This window comes from Eutrigla gurnardus (assembly GCF_963514095.1).
Source record: "Eutrigla gurnardus genome assembly, chromosome: 9".
Taxonomy (NCBI): domain Eukaryota; kingdom Metazoa; phylum Chordata; class Actinopteri; order Perciformes; family Triglidae; genus Eutrigla; species Eutrigla gurnardus.
In genome coordinates this window covers 15,500,688-15,514,022 of record NC_139923.1, presented here as the reverse complement: position 1 = coordinate 15,514,022, position 13,335 = coordinate 15,500,688, and the positions used below count along the sequence as shown (strand labels likewise).

At 39.4% G+C, this 13,335-nt stretch overlaps 2 protein-coding genes across 2 annotated transcripts; one reads left to right on the top strand and one right to left on the bottom strand.

The window, feature by feature from the left end:
- Nucleotides 1-1,613: 1,613 nt before the first annotated feature.
- skic8 (SKI8 subunit of superkiller complex) lies at nt 1,614-6,952 on the top strand. Its single transcript, XM_084016960.1, has 10 exons — nt 1,614-1,643; nt 1,755-1,782; nt 2,055-2,160; nt 3,029-3,201; nt 4,294-4,442; nt 4,699-4,792; nt 5,259-5,352; nt 5,545-5,637; nt 5,991-6,069; nt 6,775-6,952. Exons 1-10 carry the CDS (start codon nt 1,632-1,634, stop codon nt 6,862-6,864), a joined length of 918 nt encoding a protein of 305 aa, XP_083873086.1. The 5' UTR covers nt 1,614-1,631; the 3' UTR covers nt 6,865-6,952.
- Nucleotides 6,953-7,566: 614 nt separating this feature from the next.
- Nucleotides 7,567-12,088, bottom strand: slc25a44a (solute carrier family 25 member 44a). Its single transcript, XM_084017857.1, has 4 exons — nt 11,849-12,088; nt 10,329-11,036; nt 10,085-10,212; nt 7,567-9,067 (listed from the first exon to the last, which is right to left on the bottom strand). Exons 2-4 carry the CDS (start codon nt 10,960-10,962, stop codon nt 8,876-8,878), a joined length of 954 nt encoding a protein of 317 aa, XP_083873983.1. The 5' UTR covers nt 10,963-11,036; nt 11,849-12,088; the 3' UTR covers nt 7,567-8,875.
- Between the last annotated feature and the right edge of the window lie 1,247 nt (nt 12,089-13,335).

The following is a 13,335-nucleotide window of genomic DNA, read 5'->3' as shown; positions in this document are numbered from 1 at the left end:
AAAAAGAAATTATAGATTCCAGCTGAGGCTGCAGGAATAGATCCATACTTTGCTCCATGTAGAATTTTGAAGGTAGGGGATACCCTAAATTGCATGAAAAAGTACAATTACATATAAAAAAATATGTTATGTAATGTTATATAATGTTAGGTTATGTTCATATTAATGTGTACTTTTTTCAAATGATAAAGGGTTGTATCCCATTTATTTTATCCAGTTCAATTTATCTTGTGATATCTTGCTGATATTGTAAACTTTGCCTCCACATAAGACTAAGAGTTTTTGGAGTAAAAATGGTCACATTTAAGATGACAGTAAGACAAACATGGCTCTAGGACATCTCTCATCTTCTTCACTCAGGCTGCAGGAGATTCACAATGATGTCCTTTCTATAACACAACTGGCCATTCCTGCTTTACTTAAGAAGTTATTTAAAATGCATCAGCTGAATTTGCTTTTCTCTTCATGGAACAATGCTCTTCATCTTCATCTCTTTTTTGAGTGTGTGCAGCTCAGACTGCTGCTGCAGCAACTTTCAAAATATTGGAATTGTTCCTGCCTCCTCTTTAGGCTGCTGTTTGCCTTTCTCTCTTCACACTATGTCATTGTTATTGTAATCAAGACGGACAGTGAGCTCATCTAAAGTCAAATATCAATCACGAGTCACTGGCAAAATCAATGTTTCTAAAATATTATCTTTACACACAATTAATTAAATTAAACTGAATTTTAATGGGTCTATCAAGGAAATTCACAAAAACAATTGGGAATATTGAAGGCTATTTGATGCAATAAAAATTCCAGTTCTCTGTTTATAAATAACAGAAAAAAAATCAAGCTTTTTGTTATTCCGTTCACAAATAAATGTTCCCCACGTGTCTTTATTTCCTGTACTTTCAGTTGCCATGCCCATGTTGATTCTCCCTAACACCCCTCAAACTGGCATGTTCTATATATTTACCCTAATAACTACTAACCATTTTATTATTCAACATACTTCAAATGAGTCATTATACAAATCTTTGTTTCTCTTAAATCAATCGTTTCAATCACTTTTATTATCTTTTTCAACTTTAGTAATTGCTTTTTTCCTCCACGGTCCTGCTTGTGGTGATCGTGCTCCTCGTGTGTTAGTTGCCAACCGTTTTGCTACAAACGAAGAAGACGGAAAGCGGAAGTTACGCCAAATGTTGTTATGGCGACTCACATGTAAAACACCGAGCTTTATAAATTGAATAAAACATCCTATTTGGAAATTTGAAGGTACGTGGATGCATATTATATCATATTTAAATATATATTGCTTATACAGGTGATAGGTGATCACCCGATGCTGATAAATTGGTAACTTTTAAACAGCAAGCTACACTTTGTCACAACGCTAACCTGCAAACATCATCGCTGCTAGTCACAACTAGCTTCCGCTAGCCGCGGTGTTTCAGCCGCTTTTCATCTGCAACTACACAAGTATTGCGCTGTTAAGCTTCAGTTTAATGTGTTATTAATGTACCTGTCCTCTCATTTAATGTGGCAGCTCTACACATTTAAGGTATTGTTTGTAAGGTGTGTGTCTCTTGGCAGCAAAACTAGCACACTTTCATTTTGTTTTACAGGTTAAACGAACCAAGAAAATGAGCACCCAAGTAAGCAACATATTCAGATAGCCTCATATTTACAGTCCGTATTGTCCTAACTGTCTTTGTTTTCTGAGTGAGCGAACTTAAATATTAACTGTAAGCGTGTGTTTTGTACAGTACAGCATTCTTTTCAAGCAAGAACATGGTGAGTAACAGCATTGACAAACAGAAAACAACTTGCATGAAAAGTGAAACGTTTCTTAAATGTATATTCTCAGTAACTTTCAGGCTTGGGGCTGAAAACCACACACAGGATAGGAAAGTCAGACAGTGTTCATATTCATACTAACACATTATTGTTTTGGGAGTTTTCATTGGATTTGTCAACAATAATATCTGCCCTGTTAGTTTCCGGTATAAATCATCACCTGTACTTGCACTATCATCAGAGTTTAAGCTGTGTTTGTTTCCTCTCAGCGCACGATGATGCTATCTGGACGGCAGCGTGGGGGAAGAGTGAGTCGGACGGGTCAGAGACTATCGTCACCGGCTCACTAGATGATATGGTGAAAGTCTGGAAATGGTGAGTGTTGATATTTAACACTATTCTTCATGACGGTACCAGTTGATATGTTGTTTAGACAGCTGTTTGTGTAGCTGATGTTGTTTTCTTCACCAATATTGTATTTGTGTTCTTCTTTTGTGACACTGGAGTTAATTAACATCAACATTTGTTCTCTTTATATTCACCTAATTTTAAATTTTTCACAAATGAAGTACAAATAACAGACAAAGTTAGAGTAAATCACATTATTTACAGTCTGTAAGAATTCAAGTCTCTGTTTTGATAAGTCATGCCTGTGTTTATTCCACATGAGTCAGACCTGGTTAACTCAGTCTGACTGTTTTCCGTTGTCATTGAACTGTCGGGTAGTGAGGGTATTGATTATGACCGTAGGTGAAGAGTGCAAAAGCACACTTGACTGCCCTCCTCACTTTATGTCATCTTTAGGAGTACCTGCACATCTATGGCTGTAGGGTATCAATATTTTCTGTGCAAATTAAGGTCCTGTGATTCTAAACATTTAGAAGATGTTTAACAAAGGAAAGGGATCTACAATGTATATATATACCGTATATACACCTGTTAACTACATAACAAGCACCTCTGTAGCAACAGTCCAGCTATCAGATCTGAAAAGGCATGCAGTTTCATTCTAGATCCTAAAAAGTAACATGTAACACGTTATTGTAAGAAATAAGCCAAGAAATTGAGTTGAATTGAGAAAACAATTTCACAACAATGTGGAGTTCTTCCACTTGTCATTGAATTGTATATTCACTTTTCTTTTCTGCGTTCTTTTACAAACTTTTCGCCCCTTGTTGGCTTAAAAGTTGAGTTGAGTTAATCTGAGTTGACATGACTGAATAATCTCACTCTGTGCCTGCAGGTCAGATGAGAAGCTGGAGCTGCAGTGGACTCTGGAGGGCCACCAGCTGGGTGTGGTGTCAGTGGACATCAGTCACAACGGAGCGATCGCTGCCTCCAGCTCCCTCGACGCTCACATCCGTCTCTGGGACCTAGATTCTGGAAAACAGATCAAGTCCATGGACGCCGGACCAGGTACGACTGGGGCACACTGTTCCCAGAGAGCATGCTTCCCTCAGCTCTACATCAATAGACGTCTGAATTGAACGAACATTCTATTTTATATAATTTCATATTCAAGGGAGCTTTTGACTTAGTGTGCTTTCAGTTTATGTTACATTGGGTTTTGCTTCTAACCATTAACTTTGCAATTTAAATATTGATTAATTCAACTGATGGCCGACTGTAATATTCCCACTTATGGCCAGCATGTCTTTTTTTAGTGTGAAAGCAGCTTGCATACAGAAAGACATAAAATACATACAAACAAATAGCCCAAGGAGCTGAAATGTGTATTAAAACTATAAATAAAAGATGGTTAAAAAAATAAACCTATTTTAAAGATTGATTACAAAGGGGATGAATTATTTTTATATTATTAATTGATTATTAGATTTTTTTTTTTTTCATCTAAACTCGTAGCTGATTTGACCTTGTGGATGTGTAGTGTTCATTCACTACTTTTTTTATACTCTAGCACACAGCACTGTAATAAGGTCACTACAAAAGGAAATTGTTACCAAATGTAGTATTAAAACCTGCAGGAGACGACAGCTTGTCTGTTCTGCTGCGAAGCACAGCAAGCTTTTTTATATTTTACTACCAACCCCACACCCAGAAATATCTCTGTTGTTGTGATTCTTGAACCAAGCTGTACCTCATCTAATGTCATGTCACCTTCCATTAGTGACACTCCATTTCACTGAGTGGTTGGTCTGGGTCAGTGGACTAAATACCTTTTCCCTCCCTCTCTTGGGACATACTGTATTTTGGTGTATTTGGAGTCTTCATAAGGGTCCTGGTTATGTAAAAAACGCGTGGATTTATATGATAATAGCTTGTTAGCTCAACATTGACATAGGAGAACAGGAAGTAGGTTTAGTGACAAGACATATTGGTTTGCCATAAGAAAACACAGTAAGTACACATGTTAAAAACATTTACTAGGTGACACATTGCATTCATACAGTTGTGTGAGGTAAAGCAGAATTGTTAAAATAACCATTTCCTTGAAAAGAATCAGTTCGATGTTCCTAACCTTCCCTGTCTGTCTGCTCTCCTCTCTAGTTGACGGATGGTCGGTCGCCTTCTCCCCAGACTCTAAATACATTGCCACGGGAAGCCACCACGGCAAGGTCAACATCTTCGGTGTGGAAAGTGGCAAGAGGGAATATTCTCTTGACACTCGAGGAAAATTCATCTTGAGTATAGCTTACGTAAGGAACCATAAAGTGTCCTTTTGGTCGGTTGGGTGTTGGCTCTATGTCTCTAAGGGCCGAGACCTCCCTGTCTCGTCTTTACAATCACTCATCTCGATTTATTTCTTCCCCTTCTTTTAACTCAGCAGAGCCTTTCTCTCCAGGTCCAAAGCTTTTTTTGGAACTAGCTGTAGCTCATCCAGGCTCATGTCTCTCTATTTGGAAGTTGTCTTTAGAATTGATTATATTGATTTTATTCTGTTTTGGCCCTCAGAGCCCTGATGGAAAATATTTGGCCAGCGGAGCCATTGATGGAATCATCAACATCTTTGACATTGCCACTGGAAAGTTACTCCACACGCTGGAAGGTAGGTTTGAATATTAGTATTCTTTATTGAGTAATAAATGAAGGATCTTGTGATGTGATTGTTTTCATAACCAATTATACTGTAAATCAGGTTCTTGTCTATTAAACATTAGAAAATAATGAATAGCGTCCACTACACTTTAGGGTCAAGTTGATGTCTTTTGCTTGTTTTGTTTGACTCGCGGTTAAACGTGTAATTATAGAAAACAGAGAAAGTAATACATTTTCACATTCTCACAAGTTGAGATATATTTAGCCTTTTTGCCTGATAAATTACTTTAATTAATTAAACTATGATTAGTTTTCTTTTAATCGACTAATCAATTAATATACTAATGTTTTTAGCACTAGGTGGATCTGATGACAACATATACATATTCTATAATCACAAAGCGTTTTAAGGAGGCAGAGATCACCCACATGTAAGAGCTCAGTGAGGACTAAATGACCGTCTCCTCTCTCTTCAGGTCACGCCATGCCCATCAGATCCCTCACTTTCTCCCCCGACTCCCAGCTCCTGGTAACAGCCTCCGACGATGGCTACATCAAAATATATGATGTGTGAGTTCAGCCGACAGCAGCCGGACACTCCTGCTGATCATTGTCAGTTATTTTTACGTGAAAGAACTGTATTCTGGCCAAAGATGCTCTTTATACATAATAAAATAATGTAATTATATTATATTTATAGAAATAGTGTAGAAGGAAAAAATAAAGAAGCATTTGTTTAAACTTTCAGCTATTGTTTTACAGGCAACATGCCAACCTGGCCGGCACACTGAGTGGACACGGATCCTGGGTCCTTAATGTCGCTTTCTCCCCAGATAACACCCACTTTGTCTCAAGGTAAAATTTAATGGCACACGTTCAAAACCTCTTCAGGTTCTACAAAACAGAGCAACAGTTTTAGGCATTGATGCATGAATGCTGGATCACATTTTACCTCCTGAAGCAAATGTTGATAGACCTGAAACAGACTGTGATTTTAAATCAATTAACATGTTATAGCCGATAGCTGTGTGAGCATCTTCCCTCCACTCCCAATGTATTTAACTAGACTTGTACTTTCCCATGTGGAACCGTTAGGAAGCTGTTTCTCCAGACACGGTGCCAAAATGAACACAGCAGGTCAACTAGACACAAAGTTTGATTCTTAGATGAACTGTTATGACACGTCCTCTCTCATGTGCTACTCTCAGCTCGTCTGACAAGAGTGTGAAGGTTTGGGATGCCAGCTCCAGAGCATGTATCAACACTTTCTTCGACCATCAAGACCAGGTGAGAAAGATGACTCTGTGTCTTCTCGCTTAGTGTGTTTAGAATCAGATTAAAAGTGAGAATCCATGCTGTAGGTGCTGATGTGGGGGGGGGGGGCTGGGTTTCAGCTCTGGCTAAACCAATAAAGCCTGCTGTCATTAGATCCCTAGCTGCAGATGCCTGTGGGGAGGTTGATCTGTTCTCCAACAATATCTTTGAATTAAATATTACAGCCTTGGTTTCCTTGGTTTGTCTGTCAAACACACACACAAACAGAAAATCTAAAAGGTCAATTTGCTGTCATGTAATTGTTCAGCTTTGTTCTCCTGTTGAGAGCATTTTTGTAGCCCTTGTTTAGCTTGATTCTCAGTTCTCTGAAGCGCTTAGTTTCTGATCAAATTGCATTTTGAGGTGTTTGTAAAAAGCTCAAAGAATAGCACCCGCAGCTGTTCCAGTTTTACCTGCCTGGTTGTACTTCAGCCTTCGATACAGCTGGACAGTCACGCACCAAAATGTACAATGCTGTAAATCCAGTAGAAAAACATCATTCTAAACTTTTCAAAGGTTTCATTGTCTTGAGGCAAGGACATTTGTTATTCTCTCTTTTAAGAATACATATAATATAAAAGAAGACATTTTTGTGAATATGTATAATATATGTATGGAATTGCACTTTTCATATGTGACTCAATTCCCATTCCCTTCCCTTCTGTTGCCTATCTTCAGGTGTGGAGTGTAAAATACAACAGCAAAGGCTCAAAGATCATCTCGGCGGGAGATGACCGTGCCATCCACATCTACGACTGCCCCATGTGATGGAAGACGTTGTGTACAGGCTACAAGAGGAGAGGTTCTATAGAGCTGTTTACAAGACCATGGAGTTGTAATTGGGGGAGGGAGGGGGGGAACGATGTAAATGTGATAGAGGTTTTTGCACTGGCCCACAGCGGTCAAATAAAAAGGGTTACTTTTATACTTTTGTTTTTATTGTATTTTCTTAGTTTATGGGCCGATTCAGCATTTATTTGGCTATTATAGAATTTAAATTGTAAATTGAATATCTTTAGGTTTCAAACGGCAGTAAAAGATTATCAGATGGGTTTTCCCTTTACAATAACTTAAATTAAAATCATTTTTTACTTTTATTATTCATTCACTCTCTTTCCTTTCTTTTTGGTGGTATTGCACATTGAATCCTTACCCATTTAGTTACATTTCTGATGTGCGTCTGATAACTGATGACTTTGTTACTAGCCTTTTGTCAGTTTTTTTAGCTCCATAATTTGGAGATGTTGATTTGAGATCAGGTTAATTGATAACAGTGTGGTTTGGAGGGAACTTTGTTTCAGCAGCGTGTAGATGAAATATGTAGTGCTCCCTCCAGTGGCCCAGCAGGTGTACTGCAGCCCCATGATAAATTGATGTCAAGCCTGTCATGTGCTTGTAGCAGGCTTTAAAAAAAAAAAAAAAAGATACAGTACAGATACTAAAACAAGTTACCAACCACTGCAGTGATTCAACATTCTTTATTACTTTTCAGTGAAGGTGTACAAGTTTAAACACATCAAACTGTGTTTTTAACATGTCATTGGTAGTTGGTAAATACATGTGAGCACTTCCTCCACCCAGGCAAAGGTTCAATGAATTTGCTTTTCACAAATGAATCACATCACTTCAGATACTGGGATCCATCAAACTGAAGAGGGCTGCAAAACAGTCAGCAGTTTATAAAAGCACAGAGAGTGTCAAATCTCACTGAGATGTGTTTTCTGGCAGTAATAGTGATTTTGCAATATGGCCTAGGAGGTGTACCTCACACGCACTAAGTGACTGGTGAAATCTAAAGGCAACATTTTGAATTAGTGTCGGCTGCTACCTTTACTCCCTGTGTGTTACCTTTAATCAAACAATGCACTAGTGGCTTCTGTCATATAACCAAATGGTTGCCGATGTGATCCCCAGTCATCTGAACAGTATAAATAATGTACACAATACAAATAACCCTCTCCTTGATGTGGTCCAAGGCCTGTACCGTTGGCTTTACATTCCTTTAGCTACGTCATCACTTAGCTTTTCTGTCAATATCTACTTTGTTTTGTACAGTCAATTAACACAGATGAATAGAATCACAAATTTAAGTAGAATTCATCATCTTACTCAAACCACTGACTTCTGTAGGTAAATAAATCACTTGACACAGCTACATACATTACAGAAAGGCATTAGAAAAGAACAACATCTGTGCAATGTTGTCTTTTCACTGGAATGCAGATATCAACGCTCAACAGTGGCCTTCACAAATTCTCTGAAGCAACACATACTGTGATTTACTGCGGAGTAGCTAAAACTAAACCCAGCTAGATCGTGAACTCAAACGGTGCATCACATCACAAGCTTACGCTGCCTTAGTGCCGTTGAAGTGTGACACGGTAAAACAAAAAAAGATCATGATCTTCATAACCATAAAAAATACACTGCTGCAGTCATTCCATATTGATTCGTCTTCTTTTTTTTCCTTTTTAAAGATGCAGAACATTGTTTTCACTCATATTTCACAGCAAGTTTGGCAAAAAATAAGGCCAGCAGAAATGGACAAACAGGAAAACGCAAGGAGATAGCACCTGTAACTGTTCCTCAAGACAGACATCAACACTCTGCTGCCTTGTACCTGTATTAAAACAGGGTTTAAAAAGGAAAGCACCTAAACAGGTGAGTGGTTACCGAGACTGAACACAGATCTGGGTTGTTATCTCATGCGAGAGAGGTTCCTGTCCGGCTGTGTGGAGGTGAAGCTTGGTACGAGGCCGTCCTGGGTCCCTCTGGCCTCTCACCAGTGTCTGGACTCTACAAGCTCAGCTCGCAGACTCAGTCTCTTCAGAGTCTCATATCCCACCACGATGAGCACCGACGTCGGCATTGAGGAAATGATGCGGGCTGACAACCCCTTGGTCATCGCCCAGAGGCCCTCCTCTGCCAGCAGCTGCTTGAACGTCTCGATAACAGAAGATCGTCCCTCTACCTTCAACACACAGAGAAAAACCTCTATTATATATGCAAATGCATGTTAATGGAGTATTTGAGTTTGAAACCTTGGAAACAACATCTCACCAACAAGTACATTTTATTTTACTGAGGGAATCTCTCATGATCTACGTGATCATGAGATCAAGACCTCATTTAAGTCGAGTCCTGCTGTATGTTCTGAATGTACAAGCACTGAATTAAATGAGGTGACATGTATTTACACAAGAAAGAGATGAACACAGTAAAATCAGAGCAAAACATCAGTTGCCCAATCAGTCTGATGTTGCACTGCAATCAAGAGCGAGTTGAGGAACTATTGAGGAATAATAGGAAGTAGCTAATAAGAGTAGCTGACTCAGCCAATTAAACACAGACATTTCACAATATTTATGGAAAAACAGATTGTTCTGTCCACCAACAAATGATTGGCTTGTACATAATTCTAGTAAACTCTGAATACTCAGATCTGAGTGTGAACGCTCACCCTAGATCAAAACTCATATTAAACCTTTACGTGTGATCCATCCATCTAAAATTAGAGTACCTTAAAAACCATCTGATCATTGTTTGGCTAGGTCATTGCAACCAGAGGTTGGGGAGATGCTTTAAACACACAGTTGCAGGTTTTATCACTGTTAACACTGTTGATTAGTGTTAGGTAACATGGGTCAATATTGGCCTTGTTAATCACATATTGGGTAAGGTCAAGTCACGCCCAATGCATATATAATAGACTTCATGTGATTGCAGCAAAACAATAAGAACACCTCCGATTCTATGTTAATTTTTGTTTAATCTTAGAGTTTCTACAACTACAACTGAAGAGATCCTGCTTCATGGAGCTCCACATATCAAAGTCTAAATACCACCACCAAGTCTTTTTCAAAAATGCTCCTGGTAAGTAAATCTTCATAATTTTCATAAAACCCACCATCATATCTCTTCACCTTAAATGTATAAAACTAAAATGTCAGCTTCCATGTGGTGCACAATGGTGCCTCTTAGTGCTTACCTGTACTCTTGCTCGAACAACATCCATGGGGTTGGTGATGGTGGAGGCGGTGGCTGCTGCCATTGGTCCTGCCAAAGCCTGCAGCATTAGATGGGGACACTCACTAGGTGCCAACATGGACAGCTGCTCTGGGAACATAAAGGATATAACAGTGTAAGGCCAACGCATTTGTGGTTCCAGTCACTCGTCACATGCTTGTAGCAGCAACTATAACTCACACATGAACAGGAAGTTAGGGCCTTACCTGCATAAAAATGATAAAAAGGCCACCAAAGTGCACTGTTTGGGATGTACGTGAGCAGCGATGCCACGTAGCCCCTGTAAAATCCCCTGAAACCATCTTCGGCAAATATCTGCACCGTTATGTCACGGGTTTGTCCAAAAGTCAGTCTGCGCTTGGTTGTTGCAAGCATCATTTTGGGTTTGGCCTTGAAACGAGTCAGGTGCTCCCCCTGTCCTTGCATCATCAGGTGCTGTGACACCACGTCTATTGGCACAGTGATGGTCTGGGCCACCAGGGAAGCTGCCCCTCCAGCGACCACCGACTTCGTCGTGTTACTGGGTGAGTACTGGCTGACATACTTGCGCACCAGTTCATAGGTGGTGATATAAGCCTGTCCTGAGATCAGGGTGAAGGTATTGACCATAAAGCCCCGGTATAAGCCTTGCACTCCCTCTGCTCGCAGGATCTTACAGAAAGCATCTAAGGTGCCGGAGTAGAGGGCTTTCCCCTTCTGCACCTGGAGCCGAGTGCGGATGAGGCTGGCCGGGTAAACGGTGGCCCTGGTGGTCAAGGTCATGAACACTCCCAGTGAGTAGAACTTCCTTTTGTCCAGGTCCTCCCATTCAATAATTTGGATTGAACCTTTCTGCTGCATGGTGCCGACTTAGGCAGTGCTGCCCCTCTAAGACCACGTATCTGCAGTCACCAACCCTCCAGCTGCCATCACACCTAAACAAGAACATTCAGCATTAGTAAAGCTCTGTGATCAGATCAAATATTCAGTCATTCTTTCAGAGTTTGGATTGATCCCTGGATGGCCGTCAAGAGGCATCGCAATACCAGAAACCACTAAATCCCTTTATATGTGGGCTGATAGTGTATCACTATCAACACAAGGGTATTTCACAACAAACATCCTGAAAAAGACTTCGACTATGAATGAACCGACCAATTATTCTCTCACTTAATTAATTTGGTATATAAAATGTCAGGATATACAAGTAAATATCCAAATAAAGTCCACTCACCTGCTGCACCACGTTCAAACAGCTGTAACAACATTTAAAAGGGTACAAGTCACAGCCTGGCGGACCTGAATGACTCGCTGTGTTATCATTAAAACGTTTACACATGCAGGAATGCTGTCCTCAGGCTGTAACGTATACGTTAGGCAGGTATACCATGTGTGCTAATTTACAGACTACACCTATCTACTACCCAACGTTACGTGCATGCTATACGACATATATATTATAGGACAAAGAAGGGGAAGTTTGACTGCTGACTAGCTTCCCAATGAAAAGTACAGCTTAGTAGCCCAAGCAGTGTGCAGAGTGCCATGATGGTCGACAGCAAGTAATCCCCTTTATCTACGACACAAGATACACAATGTTTTCTTGGCGTCTTTTTCAGAGGTTGGTGAAGAAAAGGTGGAGCACGTGTAATGTCACACAGTGTCCTCGCGCTGTGTGTTAACGTTAGCTCGCTAACAAACTTAAAGCTAACGTTAGCTGTGTACGAAACAAGCCGATTAACGTTACCTGCTGGGTCGTGTAGTCCGGGTTTAACTGTCGGTTAGCTGGTTTGTTGTGAAACTCGTACAACCTGCTCTGCTACAAGATGGATCACGTCTTCCGTCCATTACTGTTGTAGAGTCAAAGGTGAAAGGGCATGGGTTGGGTTTTACTGTAGCGTAATATTGTTGACACTGCAAACTTTTCCTGGATGAAAAAAAAAAAAAAATCTGGAAAAAAATGTCTCTTCTAGGCGACCCATGTAATTTTACGTCCGCTACTTATCATGTTAGCGATTTGTGTGTCAGGAGGGTTCGTTTAATTTGACGTTGACGATGCATTCAGGGTTCGTTGCAAACGTAGGAATTGCAAACAACACGCACAGCCAGTGAGCAAACAGCGGTGTTTTTGCCTGGAGCAGTGGTAGAAGTGCTCAGATAACTTATTACAATAACAATATAATGCTCCAATACAAGCAACAGTCATGCATTCAAAATCGTATTAAAGTAAAAAAAAAAAAATATGGAGCACTATCAGCAAAGTGTACTTTTCCAAAAGTTCTCATTCTGCAGCAGCAGAAGGGGACTATCTTATTATGTTGTTATTATGGCTGATGCATTGATATGCAAGAAGTATTTAAATGATCGCGCTGATTTCGAAAAGACTAATGTTCCCCAAGTAATATACTGTTAAACAGCAACTGTTTTATAATGAAATAAGTAGTTCAATTGGATTTTGTTCTGTTTTTTCATAATTTTTGTTTTTGTGTAGCAAAATGCTACACTTCATTGCGCAATCCTATGTTGTACGATGAGAATAAATGAAACCTTTGACATTTAATCATATTTTATAAAATGATAACATATTTTGTTACATTCCAGCACTGGTATCTAAAACGCAAGGATTGAAAACAAATGCCAGCTTGATTCGATTTTTTAAACAACATAATGTGTAAAAGTAGTGAAATGTATTGTGTAACGTTAAATCGTATGTATTTGGAAGTTGATGTAAAGCAGCAGCATCACAAGCCAACCCAATCACCTGAATACTATAATGTCATGAACATTTCACTTGATACAGACCTTACTTATATTTCCGATTTTTACTCTGAAGGCGACTCGATATTTTTTCTCGGAGGTACCCTGAAAGCAGCACGAACGGAGGCACATCTTTACAGTCATGTGGAATCTTTATGACGGCACTTTTTAAAGTCACACAGTCAGTCATAATAGACATGACCTTGTTCACAAATAAATTATCGTGTCTGCAAAGTATGGGAGATGTTTTTTTAAATAACCACTCCATTAGTTTTGACTTCACAAGGATATTTTTTTTAACTGTTTCTTATTTTCTGGATACTATAAATCCAAATGTCATATCTCACAGGCACCTAACCAAAGTATATAATACACTGGTACTACTGTAGCCTTTATGCAAAGCAGTATATTTTTTTTCACTTTTGCATAATGTCAGCATAATCGTTTCAATAATGACGATATCACATTCGACATATT